The sequence below is a fragment of the Ictalurus furcatus genome, chromosome 9 (assembly GCF_023375685.1).
Source record: "Ictalurus furcatus strain D&B chromosome 9, Billie_1.0, whole genome shotgun sequence".
In the NCBI taxonomy this organism is placed as follows: Eukaryota; Metazoa; Chordata; class Actinopteri; order Siluriformes; family Ictaluridae; genus Ictalurus; species Ictalurus furcatus.
In genome coordinates this window covers 28,273,664-28,290,715 of record NC_071263.1, presented here as the reverse complement: position 1 = coordinate 28,290,715, position 17,052 = coordinate 28,273,664, and the positions used below count along the sequence as shown (strand labels likewise).

The 17,052-nt window shown below is 37.4% G+C and overlaps 1 protein-coding gene and 2 long non-coding RNA genes across 5 annotated transcripts; 1 reads left to right on the top strand and 2 right to left on the bottom strand.

The window, feature by feature from the left end:
* Nucleotides 1-42: 42 nt before the first annotated feature.
* spdya (speedy/RINGO cell cycle regulator family member A) lies at nucleotides 43-6,511 on the bottom strand. Of its 3 annotated transcripts, none has more exons than XM_053633495.1 (7): nucleotides 6,444-6,511; nucleotides 4,323-4,595; nucleotides 3,556-3,614; nucleotides 3,311-3,396; nucleotides 1,796-1,967; nucleotides 744-1,020; nucleotides 43-543 (listed from the first exon to the last, which is right to left on the bottom strand). In XM_053633495.1, the coding sequence occupies exons 2-7, from the start codon at nucleotides 4,582-4,584 to the stop codon at nucleotides 482-484; spliced, it is 918 nt and encodes a 305-aa protein (XP_053489470.1). In that variant the 5' UTR covers nucleotides 4,585-4,595; nucleotides 6,444-6,511; the 3' UTR covers nucleotides 43-481. The 3 variants fall into 3 exon arrangements, with proteins under 3 accessions (XP_053489470.1, XP_053489471.1, XP_053489469.1); XM_053633496.1 differs by lacking the exon at nucleotides 6,444-6,511 and adding an exon at nucleotides 6,109-6,217 and having other exon boundaries at nucleotides 704-1,020; XM_053633494.1 differs by lacking the exon at nucleotides 6,444-6,511 and adding an exon at nucleotides 6,109-6,217.
* A 96-nt stretch (nucleotides 6,512-6,607) lies between these two features.
* Nucleotides 6,608-7,623, top strand: LOC128613222 (uncharacterized). Its single transcript, XR_008386849.1, has 3 exons — nucleotides 6,608-6,756; nucleotides 6,992-7,044; nucleotides 7,160-7,623. It is a non-coding gene; the product is annotated as an uncharacterized LOC128613222 (long non-coding RNA).
* Nucleotides 7,617-12,497, bottom strand: LOC128613221 (uncharacterized). Its single transcript, XR_008386848.1, has 4 exons — nucleotides 9,605-12,497; nucleotides 8,428-8,517; nucleotides 8,196-8,273; nucleotides 7,617-8,086 (listed from the first exon to the last, which is right to left on the bottom strand). It is a non-coding gene; the product is annotated as an uncharacterized LOC128613221 (long non-coding RNA).
* Nucleotides 12,498-17,052: the final 4,555 nt, after the last annotated feature.

Here is a 17,052-nt window from a genome sequence, read left to right as displayed (position 1 = left end):
CCGGATTATTTTGATATTAAAAGCGCTCTCTGAAAAATCACGGGCCATTCATTAGTGCGTTTATTTCATTGGTTTATTTTAATTTTAAACACAACGCAGTAACAGTTCTCTTACAAGCCTTAAATGAGAAGTTATTTCCGTTTAGTTTGATCGTGTACGACCGGGAAAGCCGTTAAACGTCTCGTAGCGTGCGTGTGATGTGCTTTAGGCTCTTCGAAAAAAACATTCCTATTAAAGTGTCACGTGAACATCTAGTACTTCATAAATAAATAGCGATAGTGATAAACACGTGTGACAGGATGAAAAGTGCATGTGAACAGTAGATACTGAAGCCTTTGCACGTGAACACAGCTCGTTCTCGCAGTCGATCCGTTCAACGACGATCCCTTGACGTGTGGGTAACGTTACCTGATGACGCACGTTTCCAAAGCATAGCGGTTTCTAGGTAACGGACGATGTGTTACTGGTTGCGATCGAGACTCTAGTCCTTGTTGATCCAGTCTGTGGAATCGTCATGGCCGGATTCGCTGTGAACGTCACTTCCTGTTTGTAAATTAAAAAAAATATGAGAGGGAAGCGGGATTGTAAAACGTACACTACAAGCTAGCAGCAATTGATTTATGGGGAGGAGAAATAAATAAATAAATAAACAAACAAATACATAAATAAATGAAGCGGGGGTAGGGGAAAGGAAAGGTATTACATGTCTTCAGATTCACCAGTACAGCGCTTTACTGTCCCACCTGCTGGGCTGTGTGTGCAGTAGCAGGAGGCTTTACTGCGGGACCAGACTAATTTCTGGGTCTTGGGTGTTTCCTGGAGACTCGGGCTGAGTGTGAGGGGAAGAGGGGACGAGGAGAGGTATGAGGCTTTAGCACACAGAGCACAGGGCTCGGGAGAGGCAGCTGGACCTCGTGGGATCTGTACCTCCTCCCTGTCCCGGTACTGCCGCTGAGCCCCGCTGTGGTGAGCAGCTCGCTCTCGCTGCCAAATGAAGTGAGACGGAGCGATGGCCATCACCTGATCTCACACACACACACACACACACACACACACACACACACACACAGAGGAATGTATGACGTGGGCTGCAACAATTAAAACGATTAAAGCGCCGGTCACACTAGTAATTTCTTCGGCAACTAGATATGACCTCACACGCCAACGTTAAAATACACAGTATTCCTGTACGCAGCGACGCTGCAATCCAGGCGGCTTCTCTTCTGATGTTGATTTTATATTCGTTTAAAGCCCTGTTTTATAAAATTTTCTTGATTTTCTGAAGAGGTCGTTTTTACTGGAAATAGAGCTCCAAGGTCGGCTGAGGTGGCCGGCTTTTATGTTCTCTTTTTCTCGGGCACAACAGATCGCACCGGCACACAGCTGGTGTTATTTGCAACCTACTGAAGAGGTCTTTTTAATAGTTATAAGGAGGTGGAACTGTATAACCTGTAAAAAAATGGTTGGCGATTAGGCACCATCTATATATTTCAACTGTACGGGTTGTGCACGTTGGGACCTCTGGTGTTCAAACCGTACAACTGCATTAGATGGATAATAACAAATTTGCACCACGATGCATTGTGTCACAATGTATTGTTACACCTAATATCTAGATAGAAGTTGTAAGCCCTCCCTCGTTGGTAGTGGACCTGTGATAGGGGCGAGCTAGGGTGGGAATTCACAAATGTAGATTTAGATGGAGATGTAGTTCCCTACTGAACAAGTCAGATACTACAGTGGTGCGGACAACCTCCCGGAAATGCCATGAGGAAGACGTGAGATGGATTATTACCTCCTCACAGCAGCGGCGGCTGACTGCAGCTCGGTACTCGATGCGAGCCCACAGCTTGTCCCTTTGCTTCAGGAAACGAGGGAACTGCTTCCTCCAGCTTTTTCCCAGAGCCCAGGGGAAGATCTCGTACTTTTCCTCCTCTTCATCCTCCTCCATGGTGTTTGCTAGGTATCTACGACACACACCAAGAGTGATGCAGTCAGGGCTAAAAGTGGTCCGAGTCCACTTACGAGAACTGATTTTATTTATAAAACCAAGTTGAGAAACCAAATAATAATAATAATAAATAATAAAGTCACCAAAACTCTGGAGTAACACAAATGGAACGGGAATTATGTTGTGATAAAAAAAAAATCCAAAATAAAATCAACATAATTTAGTATTTTATCATCTTCAAGTAGACGCCATTTTTGCCTAGAATTTCCAGAAATGTATTCTTGGCATTTTCTCATCCGATTTCTTGAGGAATTTCCCCGAGATGCTTTTTAAATAGTATTAAAGGAGTTCCCGCCTTCGCTGGACTCTTATCGGCTGCGTTTCGGAATATTTCCCTCCGAGTCGAACGTTTAAAAAAAAAAAAAAAATTTGTAAATAAAGTGTTAGTTTTCTAATGAAAGAAATTAATACGATGATGTTTTCGTCTACAACACCGATTTCAAACATTTAATCATACACCTTCAGATCAAAAGGTTTTTAACATCAGGAGAAACATTTGTCAAGTGTATCCAAACTTTTGACTGGTAGTGTGTGTGTGTGTGTATGTGTATATATTATATATATACACACACACAGACACACACACATCCTTTCTTGAGTGCTATACAGCATTACTTCACTTTACCAGTTGATATACATGAAAGCCACCAGGAGCTGCAATTCATCATCTTGACCACAAGGTGTCACCAGTACGCACTGTATTGAAAATATAACAGACTAATTGCACGTTACAAAAGTGACCTGGTCTTTTCCCAAGTCTTCAGCTGTCCAGTTCGTGCCCATGATCGCCTAAGATTCCTGTTCTTGGCTGAAAGCAGTGGAACCTGATGTTGTCTCCTGCTGTTGTAACCCGTCCACCTCACGGTTCGATGTTTTGTGCATGCTGAGATGCTTTTCAGCTCACCACGGTTGTAAAGAGTGATAATTTGAGTTGTTATATCCTTCCTGTCAGCTCAAACCAATCTGGCCATTTTCCTCTGACCTCTCTCATCACTTTTTCTTCATTCTGATGTTTGACGTGGACCTTAACTAAAGTTCTTGACCTGTATGTGCATGATGTTATGCATTGTTCTGCTGCCACATGATTGGTTGATTAGATAATTAAACTCTATGTACAAATAATCAATAACTGCTTTTGCTGTTGTCACTCAGACCATTCCGGTAAAACCAAAACCCCAAGTCATACCGGCTCCTGTTTAAGCCAGTTCTTATTATTAAACATGGAGAGAAAGAAAAAGACATGAACTTTATCCACATTAGGATTTTTGCTGAAATACCGCTTTAATGAAATGAACTTACAGCGCGATAAAGAAGTTCATCCTGTTGTGCTCGCTGATGCTGAAGCGCGCCCTCTTGAAGTAGACGAACGTCATGGCGAGCAAATACTACAACACACAAAAAAAAAGTGGATTAGAAAGTAAAAACCTGTTGTTTTTCTTGCCTTGTGCATACAAAATCCTGAAATATAAATATTACCATTTCCATGTGTAAGAGCATTGTTCATTTTGTTAAAAACTAAATCGAACTGAATTTGACTTTAGTACCTTATCTGTAATTTTGCAACAGCAGTCCATCCACAGAAAATCCTGGATGAGATCATCGTCTAAGAAAAAAAACAAGTGACGCAGTAAGAAACAGACAAAAAAAATTGCCGAATTAATAATATTCAGGATTAACCTCAGAAGGTTTTCTGGATCCTTTGATGTAAAACAAACAAACAAACAAATAAACTAGGAATAATTCGCAAACATTTCCCTTGCATATCCTCATGGTCTCAGATCCCTCGCCATGTATTCTCCAACCTCATCAGGCGTTATAGGAGAAGACTCAGAGCTGTCATCTTGGCAAAGAGAGGTAGCACAAAGTACCGACTAAAAGGGTGCCAATAATTGTTGCACACCTGTATTTAACAGCGATTTTTTTTTTTTCCATGCGAGTGTTTTTGTGAATTTTTGTAAACCAAAGATCAAAAGGTTAAACAATTAAGACAAGTTTTCACAGCCTTCTTTGCTCATATTTGCAAATTACATTTTAATTAATAAAAAGTATAGATATGAAAATCAGTCCTAACAAAAAAAAAAAAAAAATCTTTATAAGTAAACATTTCTGGTTCCAAATCCAAAACCAATCTTCACAATCTGTCACAGGATCGGATTGAATCCGTTCAGATTTTTAGCCGGTATCGGCCTGATGCTAATCCTGGGTATTGCATCGGCGTAATCTTTTTTCATTACGACAGACCTGACGTAAAATAAAACATCAAAACATTAAGAATACCGTAAAACTATCTGCACCATCAGTTTATCCTCACCAAAAAGCCTGAAGTAAGCAGCCATCTCCTGGCGCTGGACGACCAGGGTCGGACCCCACAGCTGTTTGCTCAGACAGGAGATCTGACCGCAATGCCGAGTCGTGCCGTTGTTCTGGCTCTTTCCCGGCGGTCCCCGAGGGCCCTGAACGTTCGGACGCTTCACCCGAAGGCCTCGTCGGAGCTGAAGGCTGTGAGCCACCGCCGATCCGATACGTAACGTGATGGACGGTGGAGTCTCGGCACGGTTGAGCTGCTTCATCATGCTCGTACAGCCTGAAACGATACGGAAAGAACAAAAAGGAGGATTCTTTTATATTCCACATCACAACCACGATTTATTATCAAATACGTTAATATCTTGCTGCAATACCGTATACCAAACTATCCCGAATAAAGAGGTTGACCAAATATACGGCTGGATAAAGTATTATACAGCTAGCGATCGTCTGACGTTGGTTCTCAGAACGTTCTGGAAACGTTTGTTTTTGGATCCTGAAATGGAATCCTCTTTTTTTTAGGTCCCATTTGATTTTCCAGGAAAGCTTTCTTTACTGAGATATAATGTTTTATAAAGAAAAACATTAAACAATTTTTAAACGTAGTAACCCAGGATGGTTTGGAGAACCTTCCTCTAACATTCTGGTAACCTTTACATTATTAGAACCTATCGGGAAATTGACGGTGAAAGCAGCCATGTTGACATGACAACATACACTGAACTCTGGGTTGAAGAAACCCTCCAGACTTTCCAAGCAGGTATTCCAAGATTAATCAGGGAACGTTTATTTATTTTGGGATGGGGCGGGTGTAAGGGGGTTGATTTTTCCTTTTTAGGACGTCAGAAATTTTGTCTTACAAGCTTCAATCGAATGCAGCACATCTATGATATTTTTATGTATAGAACCTAAAAACGTCACGGAACTTTCAGAACATCCTGTAAGACACTGCTATGGGAACGTTCCTAGAACGTTAGTTTGTATTAAAAAATTACATACCCATTTGGCAAACTTCCCTTTATGAGAGCAAAGAAGAACGTTACAGGAACGTTCGTTTGGAATATACCTATTTGTTACGAGACGATGAAAGAACGTTGCGGAAACATTCCTGGAAGGTTAGTTTGGAATATACCTATTTGACAAACCTTTTGTTATGAGATGATGAAAGAACGTTGAGGAAACGTTTCTGGAAGGTTAGTTTGGAATATACCTATTTGACAAACCTTTTGTTATGAGATGATGAAAGAACATTGAGGAAACGTTTCTGGAAGGTTAGTTTGGAATATACCTATTTGACAAACCTTTTGTTATGAGACGATGAAAGAACGTTGAGGAAACGTTCCTGGAAGGTTAGTTTGGAATATACCTATTTGACAAAGCTTTTGTTATGAGACGATGAAAAAACGTTGAGGAAACGTTCCTTGAAGGTTAGTCATTAGATACCAAAAAAAAAAAGAGCAACGTTTGGCAAAAGTTTAAGTTGTTCCATAACCGTGAGCGATGGATGTATTTTAAAGTTCCCAGAACGCTTCAGTAGCAGCGTTGGCTTCATTAAAAAAACAAAAAAAACAAAACCAAAATACAACGTTACGAGAACGTCATGAAAAGGTTCCCAAAAAGAAACCCAAAGGGGAGCCAAATGTTAATATTAATGATAATATTATTTTTGGAAAAACAAAAACAATTCATTAAAAAAAAAAGCTTTCCTTTTTCACACTTAGTGTGAGATTAGTTTCACAGATTAGTTTGTTATACACAACATTACTAAATAAATATAAACAAACTGTTACCTTTCTCGAAACAACAACCTGTAGTTATGTCACAACATCTTATTTCTTGTCCTATCTTTGAGGCAAAGTCAATAAAACTGAATAATAAAGATGTTTTCAGTTCTGAAACGTCACGTCACGTCACGTCACAGAATTAGACCTGGATGCTAATTAGCTAGCATTAAATTAGTAAAATTAGCTACGTAGCTGTCAGACTAAAAGACAACCACAGTACGCGGATAAATTAATCGCACAGCGACAACATTTACACACAGTAAAGAATATGTGAAGTTTTTCGCTAGCAGAGTTGTTTATTCATCTTTATTTAAACTATTTTTAAATAGAATTTTACTCACTTTGGAACACTGCTTACGTGCGAACGGTAAGTGGCGGCGCGCGCACGTCTGCCCTTACTCCATGACTCACTTTAATGATCCGGTTCGTTCGAACGAATCATTTCGAATGAATCGGGCAACGATTTGATGCCTTTGATTCATCCCCATAGAGAGGCAGCGTTTTATTTAAAGTGTTGCATTTTTATAGTTATTATTGTTGGGGTTTTTTTTTTAGTTGTTTAAAAAAAAAAAACAACACATCATACGATCTACTTTTATGTCTCAGAAGGCGCTTTGGTTAAATTGTTAAAAACAGGAATCATAGATAAAAATGGTAAATATTTAAAACATCTAAATTGATCAATACTGTTGTTGAAAAACAACACACTTATTTGATAGTTATCACTTGACAGACATTTTCATATATAATTCAATTATTATATACAAAAATATATATTAGTTGATCAAATATTTAGCTTCATTCTTTCCTAATGTTTGTTTGTTTGTTTGTTTATTTATTTATTTGTTTATTTATTTATTTATTTCGAATTATGAACATGATTTTGAAGTAACAGTTTGGGGAAGTGAGTTTTCTTGGAGGGAATGCATCCGAAGACAGCGAGTAAGTTTCCATTATTTTGTCAGATTATATGTTCTGTTCTTTCGTCTGATTCTAATACGTTTGCTAGAATGCAGCTTAAGTTTTTGAAGATCTTCATTTCCTAAATTTTCTAAAGGTTCCCGAATCCAATGTGTCTTTGTGTTCCTCATCAGTGTCGGTGTGTGCAACAAAGCATTAAAGCCGGACAAATTCATTTCTGTTTATGTTTTAAAGGCATTCCTTTATTCCTACATTCCTATATATGCAAGGAAAACAATGCATATTTTTCTCTCTAAAGTAAACACTTCAACTTTTCACTTCAAGTGGCTTTGCTGTTTGCCAAAATGAATTTCCTGGTTAAATTCAATTTTAAATAAAGGTTTTTAAAAAAATAAATAAATAAAGGATTGTGTTGGAACAGTTGACTGTTAAATTGTTTTCATTTGTCCATATTAAAGTCCTGGGTATTTTTGGCTGCTAAACAAAAATTATGAAATCATGGTGCATTAGCTTTTTTAAAAAAAAATAATAACAATAATAAAAAAAAAAATTATTCATCAGCTACGTCTAAAACTTTGGATGGAGACAATAAATCCGGCAAACATTCATTTATTTATTTCTCTTTAGTCACACAACATTGGCATGCATGCTATATTTATTGTTATATAAGTACAGTTATATGTGTTAACTAATATAGTACAGGTAATACAAAAAATAATCAGCCCAGTGATTTCTGATTACAATTTTTTTTTTTTTATACTTTTTGTAATTTTCTTTACAGATAATAACAGATGATTACAGAAATAAATGAAACATGTATGATCAAAAGCAGATTTATGAATCAATCAAAGCATTAAAGTATCTCCAGGACGCAACTTTGACCATCGAGTTTAAGTGATAAAATCACAATTTACAGCTTTTAACATAAGCGCATATGCTTGCAACTTTCTCTCGCGTTCTTCCCGTTGAAAATTCGGTGAATGACCACAGCCTTGTACTTGTACAAGTGCTGCTTGCAGGTATTATGGGAGTGCTTCGATTTGCCGCATATTAGCTTTATCTCCTGTCAAATAATCAACCATAAAACAACAACAACAACAACATTTCAGTCACAACGTCAGGTCATTACTCACATAACTGTATAAAAAGATTTACATTTCATCTTTCATTACCTTATCAATCTGTTTCATCACCAGAATCATCAGATTTTTAACAGCCTTCTTACACATCCCACACATAATGTGCACATCCTGCAATTATAACAAGGAATGAAATAAGATTACCAAATATACTTCTTTACTAAAAGAAACAGTGAGCTGTGATTAACATAGCATGAATGTTATATTTCAAAATAATGACTTAGAAATTAATCATAGAATCAAATTATTATTATTTTTTTTTAACCTGTGTTTGGACTACATGCTTGTCAAGAAGTTTAACATCGGTCTTGTCCGGAATCAAGCGATCTTGGTTCACCATCACATCTAACAAGGACTGGAAAGAAAGAAAGAAAGAAAGAAAGAAAGAATATATCTAGGTTAAAGAAATCATGCATCTTTTTTTTTTTTTTTTTTTGCATTCAACAGATGTTCAATTGACAGAAAATTATTAATATCCAAAATATTATACAGTATATAAAAAATGTATTACGTTATATAAGACAATATATTTTCGAATATACAGTATATTAGAAATATTATTCAGTCCGTACAGGATTTCACAGAGGTTTTTTTTTTTGTGATTGTTGCAGCCAAATTTGCTTGATTTTGCTGCAGGATTTTTAAAATTTATGATGCAGTTTGCAGAGTTTTTTTTTTTTTTGTGGAAAACTACTAGAATTGGCGAGATCGCAATCGCACAAAATTGTTTTGCACGGTCTTTCACACTGATGTTTGTTGGTAAATGAGACCTTTTAGCTGTCTGACGCGTCTTGGCCCAAATGTGCAGAAAATCTGCAGTAAATTTTGAAAATTTCGACAATATTCCTGCGAATATCACGGAGTTTCCTTGATTTGGCGTTAATCTCAGCAATTGCAAAATCCTGGAGGGACATATAGCGAGAAAGAAAGGAAGAAAGTTAAAAATAAAGAAAAAAATGACCCATATATCTATATACAAGTTTTTTTTTTTTTTTTTAATTTTTTTAAAAAAGTTTTTTTAAAAAAATCATTTATACTTTTTATTGTGACCTGTTTTTTTTTTATTCTTTTAAGAAGTCTAATAATGAAGAGGGTTCATTATTATACTTAAGACATTTATAATTTATTCCTGATAAACACATTTAAGCCACAACAGAGAATTACAAGATGAATTATACAGTATTATCTATACTATTTATGGATAATAAGAATTTTCTGTAAAATGAATATCCCTTAGATATCCTTAGAATACCCCCCCCCCCAAACAAACCCCAAAATAAAACAAAAACAAACCCCATAAATAAATGATATAGCCTTTTATATAAACAAAGTAGAACATGGCTCAATGTGACAAGAAATCCTTGTCAAGATTCTAAAAAAGGAAAGACATTTAAAAGGATGTGATGTGAAGCAAAGGTTTGCATAAAACCTTCAAATCTTACCTGAGAATGTTACTAGCAGAATGATATGCGATGTAAGAAATATCATGTTGATGGGGAAAGAAGAGTTCAAACTAGTTACATATCCCCATCCAACATCTACCGTTACTGTCTAGCCAGCGGCTGTTGTCTATAACCAACCCCCCAACCCTCTTCCCCCACACGTCCTCCTCGTTCTCTCCATTCATTCTGTCTTATAGTTTCTTTTGGTTTAACTGATCTTTTAAAATATTACACAGCTTATAAATATAATTAAATATTGACTTATTCATTATAGACTGTACACTGTGTATATGTCAACATTGGAAAAAAACAAACAAACAAACAAACAAAACGATAAGAATCTAAAATAGACCAATAGGGTATGAGCTTGTAGTGGGTGTAGAATAATGCTGCATTCGACTAAAAGTAATAACTCCGAACTCTGACTAGGAAAAAAAAAACAAGAAAACACTCCCTCAACTCGGAAATTCCCACTCAGGAACACGGAAAGGTCTCCTCAACCTTGTGTCCAACAAGTGACATCGAATCGACATGGCCGCTCGCAGCATCAGCAGTAAATACAGTAGAAGGACATAAATATACATCACTCATTACATTTAGATGGCTGGATTGTTGCTGAGAAAAGACAAACATGGAGGAGTCAATGCCCCCCCCCCAGTCCATAGGCTGTATTGATGACCGAACACCTCATTGTATATTCATTCATCTTCAGTAAGCACGTTATCATGGTCAGGGATCCAGAGTTTCTCCCGGGAACACTGTGTGTGAGTCAGGAACACACCCAGGATGCCAGTCCATCACAGGGAAATGCATACACACCCATACCCACACACACACACACACACACACACACACACACACTTAGGGGCAATCTGGATCCACCAATCCACCTAACTGCATGTTTTTTGGAGCTTTGAGGAAACTGAAGAACCCGGAGGAAACCCGCACGTACTCGAGGAGAACATGTGACACTCTGTACAGACAGTAACCTGAATTCAGGATCAAACCGGGAATCCTGGAGCTGTGAAGTGGCAACGCTTCCCGCTGTGCTGCCGTGCAACTGCCTCCTGGTTTCACTCAGTATTAAACTTCTTAACTTCTTAATACATATTGCTGCCAAAGCTTGTGTTACAGACTTATCTTCAGTACGTTCTTTCTCATGGTCATGGTCTTGGTGGATCCAGAGTCTCTCCGGAGTTCAGGTGGATTGTGGGAACGATTGACGTGAAATGGGAATATACCCTGGATGGGGATGCCAGGAAATATAAAATAATAATTTATCAGTGAACAGTTGATAATGAAGAACAATGTGTTCATTAGGCTGAATAGGTTACTGGACATGTATCATACTTTTAATATCTTTTTGAGTCGACTGCAAAAGTTTGCATCTCTCATTGTTTTTGGGGAAAAAGAAAACAAAAAAAGTAAAAGGAAAATCTTCCTTCTCAATCTGGAGTTACAACAGCAAGTTGCGCTTTGAGTAAACTGATCACAATGTCAGTGACTAAGGCCCTGTAACCAAAAGGACGTGAACTAGAATCCTAAAGTCACTTAATAAATAAATAATGATGGAATAAATATTAATTTCTGAGAAATAATAATATATTTTTGCACCCATGGAGATATTTCCCGTTTACCAGATGGTCCTTATCTCTCCAACGCTGTAATTTTCTTACCCTTAAAAAAAAAAAAATTAAATAATAATCTTTCTAATAAAGTTCTGTTATATTATATAATATTATATTTCTATTTATTTGCGGATAACAGGCTTTTTTCTCTCTCTCTGTCATCATGTTTGGCACGGAGTGTGTGGTGAATGTGTGTAAACTCCATCAGTGAGAAGCTGCTGACCTGCAGATCAGTATTGCAAACTTGTACACACCCGCACCACACTGCTACTCTCCGTTACGTGCACTGAGGTTTCACACACACACCCACACACACCCACACACACACACGGTTCCACGGTTTCAAAATTAGTCTATTGGAGCACAAGCATTCCTTAGAGAATATACTGATTATATTACCAACAGAAAATTCACAACTTATTGTTTTTCTTAAAGTACTTAAAATACTAAATAAGACAGTTCTTTTTATTTATTTATTTATTTTTTTAAAACGTTTTTATTATTTAAATGAGTGACCTTTATTATGTACATCACTGACACCAACACCCATCCGAAGGATCCCTGAGCAAGAGGACTTTTGAGGATCTATTTCCGTAATTAACGTTTATATTGTTAATAATTGAGAATAAGATAAGAAATGGTATACTGGATACTTTATAAAAAAAAAAAAGAAAAAAACAGTACAAAACACTAACTCGGTAAGAAAACCACTGCTTGGTAAAAGTGCTTTGCATGAGTGTGACGAGAAAACCCCAGAAACCTGTGTGTTGCTGTTTCAGAAATGTGTGTGTTGCTGTCTCAGAAGTGTTAAAAGCCGTGATGACAGAAACACAAGCTGTTCTTATTCAATACCCAACATAGCAGTTTTTTAAATTAAGCTTCACACCGTCGTGAAGCCTAAAGCCCTACGTTACTGATCCCAAAAAGTCTCGCCTAGTTTCTATGAGAGTTTGTTCCATCTTCGGACAAGTTCGTCTCACTTATGAGCAATATAAACCAGCAACGTAGCAACTAAACGGGTGTTTGACCTACATCACTGTCATGGTTATGAACATTATTAAAAGTGTGTGAGAGTTTACAGTTGAGGTCATAAGTTTACATACGCCTTGGAAATTGCGAAGTTCAGATAGAAGTGTAGCCTTTATTGATCGTTCATTAATTTACTTCATTTTTTTTTACACATACTTATATGTAGTCATAATTATTACTTTATGTACAGTATATGGTTACGTATAATTTAACATGTTCAGATGTACAGCCGAGGTTTTAAGTTTACATATGCCTTGCAAGAGGGATCATAAAAAAAAAAAATTGCATGTTGTTCTTTATTTAGTTCTGCCCTGAATGAGCTACAACAAGTTTACATCTAGTCCACAACTGAATTCACACAAATGAACCAGTTCAAAACTTTACATACCCTTTATTTTTAAAAATGTGTCGTTACCTGGATGATCAACGACTGTTTTTACGTTCTGTGAGAGTTGTTTACGAGTCCCTTGTTCGTCCCGAGCGGCTAAACTGCCCGCTGTTCTTCAGACAAATGATGTTGCTGTAAACATACAAAACCTTTTGTATATATTTAACCAAGAATATTTGACCTGGATTCAACGGGAAGGCCCCATGAGTATATTTATACTATTGAGGCTGGCTTCAATGGGATGAAAAGGAGAAGGCGTGGAAAGAACATAATTGGCCATCGTGGAAGTCCCTGGTCAGCATGGAGGCAGTGTGACCCTTTGCGTGGCCATCAATAACAGAAGGGTTTTCCACCACCATACCACCTTGGGGCCTTATAACACTGACGACCTCCTCGCGTTCCTGGGTGGTTTTCAGGATCTCCTGTTTGAATGTGAGCTCCAGGATCATGGCCAGGCAGAGCATCGAGTCTATGTGGTTGTTTGGGACAATGTGAGCTTTCACCATGGTGCCCAGGTCCAGGAATGGGTCACCATCACCCAGTGTTTCTTTAATGTTTTCCAACCACCCTACTCTCCTTTTTTTTTTAAAAATTCCAATCGAAAAATTCTTCTCAACATGGAGATGGAAGATTACAATTTTTGGTTTAGTGTCTAATGGTTGCTCAGTAGTGTTTAACATTTTGATTAGCCGCGTTTATGATCCGAGAGCGTGTTTTGGTTTTGGGCAAAGTTAAAACGGTTATGAGGCGATGGTTTGATTTTGAAATAGTAGTTGTAGGTTTGGCGAATTTAGCTTGAATATCGTGAATTGTGAATTTAGAGCTTGGAGAAAAGGATGGGAAAGTTTCATGGACTATCTTTTAGCGATTGTGAAAAACTGTAAGAGCCAGGGGAGTGTAAACTTTTGAACGGGATGATGGGTATAAATTGTCATTATTTTGTTTAAGGATCTTATATTTTTCATTTAGTACCACCCTTCAGATGCTACGTCAGATATTTACATGTTTCCCAGAAGACAAAATAATAGGAATTTACACCGAACATACTGTTCAAAAGTTTACACCCCCCCATGGCTCTTAAAGCATCGTGTTGCTTTCTTGCGCATCGGTGAACGTTTGCACCGTTTGTAATAGTCGTGTACGGGTCCCTCGGTCGTCCTCGGTGTGAATAGATGGATCTCAGTATCATACAGTCGCTGCTGGAAAGGGGTCAAATATGTAGAAGATGCTGGAAAAGCAAAGAATGTGCAGGACCCGGAGGATATTTCTGAAGAACAGTGGGCAGTTTAACTGCTCAGGACAAACAAGGGACTCGTGAATAACAAAAAAAAAACAAAAAACACAGTCGTTAATCCTATAGGTAACGACACACAGTATTAAGAATCGAGCGTGTGTAAACTTTTGAACGGGTTCATTGGTGTAAAATGGAACTCTGGATACGAGTGAAATGAGTAACTATAAACAGAAGCAGGTATCATGACCGTCACTTCGGTCTTTTTTAATGAACAAATGTCACATTTTTATGCATGCAAAGATCTGTAAAATGCATATTTATTATTTTTTATTTGGATTTTCTTTTCTCCACAGAATAGTTTCATTTATACCTGCACCATGCAACATGTATTCAATTCTGCATCAACTGGCATTATTCACATAAAAATATCAAAAAAGGATACTGTAAGTTACTCGTTGTGTACAAATGATTGCAAATGATAACTTTTAAGCTGTTTAAAGAGATACAGAGAATGTTCCAGAATAATTGTGAGTAATTACGAAATACGAATATTTCGTAACACGGCTATTTGCAGACCTTCAAAATCTTGCAGATGGCCTGGGGACCGCCGGGGAAAAGGGCTCGCACTAGTTTGTCTGAATAAATCTTCGCTTTACTCAAGCATTGCTCTCGTATGCTTTTTACGACGCTGCATATGTTTTCGGCTTTCTGCAAAAGAAAGAGTGAGATAAAAACGATCATTAAACATGCGTAAGGACTGCAAGATAACCACATCGCTGCTCTAAATGCTAAAGGGAATGATGTTAAAACAGTAAAATGCAATAACATTGCTAGGCTCTAGATCAGTGGTTTTACAAGGGGCCACCAGGGGGCGCCCGGGGGCCTCAACAATTTGGTGTGAAAAATAAATAAATGGATGTTTTCTCTTTCTCACTCTCAGACAACCACACACACACACACACACACACACACACACACACACACACACACAACCAATTCCTAATGTAATGTAATGTGACGATGTAAGATGTAATTATTAATAAATAAAAGGGGGATATATTCAGAAGTCTGTATTTTTAACGTGTTTTAAAGACATCTTGCAAAAGGGGGACCTCGGTCAAATGTTAATGCCATTTGGGCGGCCTTGCCCTGGAAAAGTTTGGGAACCCCTGCTCTAGATGACTGGAAGACATCTATTTGCAGATCATTTCAATTATTTATTTTTTTTAGAAAGAAGCAAAAAAAAACGAACTTCTTAATTATTCATCTATCTCCAGTAAGCGCTTTATCCTGGTCAGGTTTGGCACTGGATTTTTTGTCAACAAGGCGATTTGACTTCCAAACTTTTTGTGTGTACAGATTTGAAACAAAGCATGAAAGCATTTGAGTTTTAGTTATACGTCAGTTACAGAACTTGAGTGAAAAAATGTCGGCAAATTGTGTTTAACTCCGTCAACGCAATTAGCCACGTAGCTACAATTTTTTTTTCTTCACATAGAGCAGAGTGGAGTGTTCGAAGTGTTTGAGGTCATTTTACCTCCTGTATCTCGTTCATGATCAGAAACCTGGCCGTTCTCACCGACTCCTTGCACATGCAGCATTTATACGGCAGCTTCTGTGGAGAGAAAAAAAACCACACACACAAACCAGAGTTGTTGTGTTGTGTGTTGTTGACCCGAAGCGTTGTTTTCTTATTTAAGAATAAAACCACGTGACTTGTCAGACGTACCCATGTGCTGTTTTCATAAGCTCCCAGCGCAACCTCCTGAAGACTCGCCGTTAGCTCCTCAACCTCCTGCTGTAGATCAGACTCACAGGACCTCCGCTCACCGTGACCAATGACTGCAAATACATCGAGCTAGATTTACCGTCTGATCGTCATTTAAAACCTTGCAAACCTTCCTCACACACTGCCGGTGCTTCAAAACGTCTTTTGAGTCATAGCTTTCTTACATGGTACAAATTTCATTGAAAAAAAAAAGAAAAAAAAAGCTAATTCAGCTTTAGATCGATTTTAAACGCTTTGCTGCTTGATGGTAACAACTTCCTTTGCTAAGTTATAGCCGTAAAACACGTACGACTGTACATTCTGTACATCTTTTACACTGCATTCCAAAAAGTCTAAAAGTTCACCATAAAAAGCTGTTACTCAGCTTATATCCCTGCTGAAAAAAAAACCCCAATAGAACCCCTTATAGAATTTGTAATGGTTTTAATGGTTATAATGGCAATTGTATTGGTTTTAATGTAAACTGTAATGGTCCGTACTGGGTAATTTGTTGCCTTCTGTTGGTGCCATGTTATGTCTAGTGGATACTATTAAGGACCTATGTCCTTAATACATCCTACTACTTAATGTAAATCATTTGGTAATGGTTTTTACCGTCAGCTGATGGTTTGTAATGGTACTTGTAGTGGAAACCATTAGAATTTCTGTGATTGGAATTTCTTGAAATTTTTTTTTTTCTGCAGGGATGTCATTCCAGAAAACACTTATGTCTAAGACGCTTTGAGTTTTGGTAAAGCAGTTTGGTAAATCTTCATATGAAATTGAAGTATAGTGTATCTGAAAATTCTGCGTGCTCAGCACACAAGGCTTCGGGTGAACACTTGGAACTGTCATCTTTACTTTATGCCTTTGAATCAAAAGCCTTAAAAAAGCAAACGCAATAAAGAAAGCTGGCCACAGGAAGAAAAAAAAAAGCTTTCGGTTTGGTGTCAGAACATTTGTATTCTCAAGATATCTAACATTAATCAACGTTTTCTCCTTAAATTCACGAATGTATTCACTTTTTTTGTTATGGTCTTCTTTGTTCTGAATCAGGTGCTATTTATTCTTACACTAACTCTTGGTAGTTTTCATTTGAAAGAAATTTCTTGCACTTTTTCAGTTTTTATGTCTAAACCCGTACAACGTGTATAATTCAGATTTTACAACAAAGACTAAAAAAAAAAGGTCATTTGGATTTCAGAAAATCAAGAAAAAGTTGTAAAAATACAATCAAGTGAATTTTTTCTTCCACAAAGGCACAAATATATACATCGCTTAGGCATGTAAATGAGTTCTGTATCAGGAGAGTTTATCCTGTACTCCAAATCTGGCTAGTTTTCATCTGAGAGCAATTTCTTTGGTCCTAAAAAGGTTACTTTGGTTACTTGCTCAGTTAAA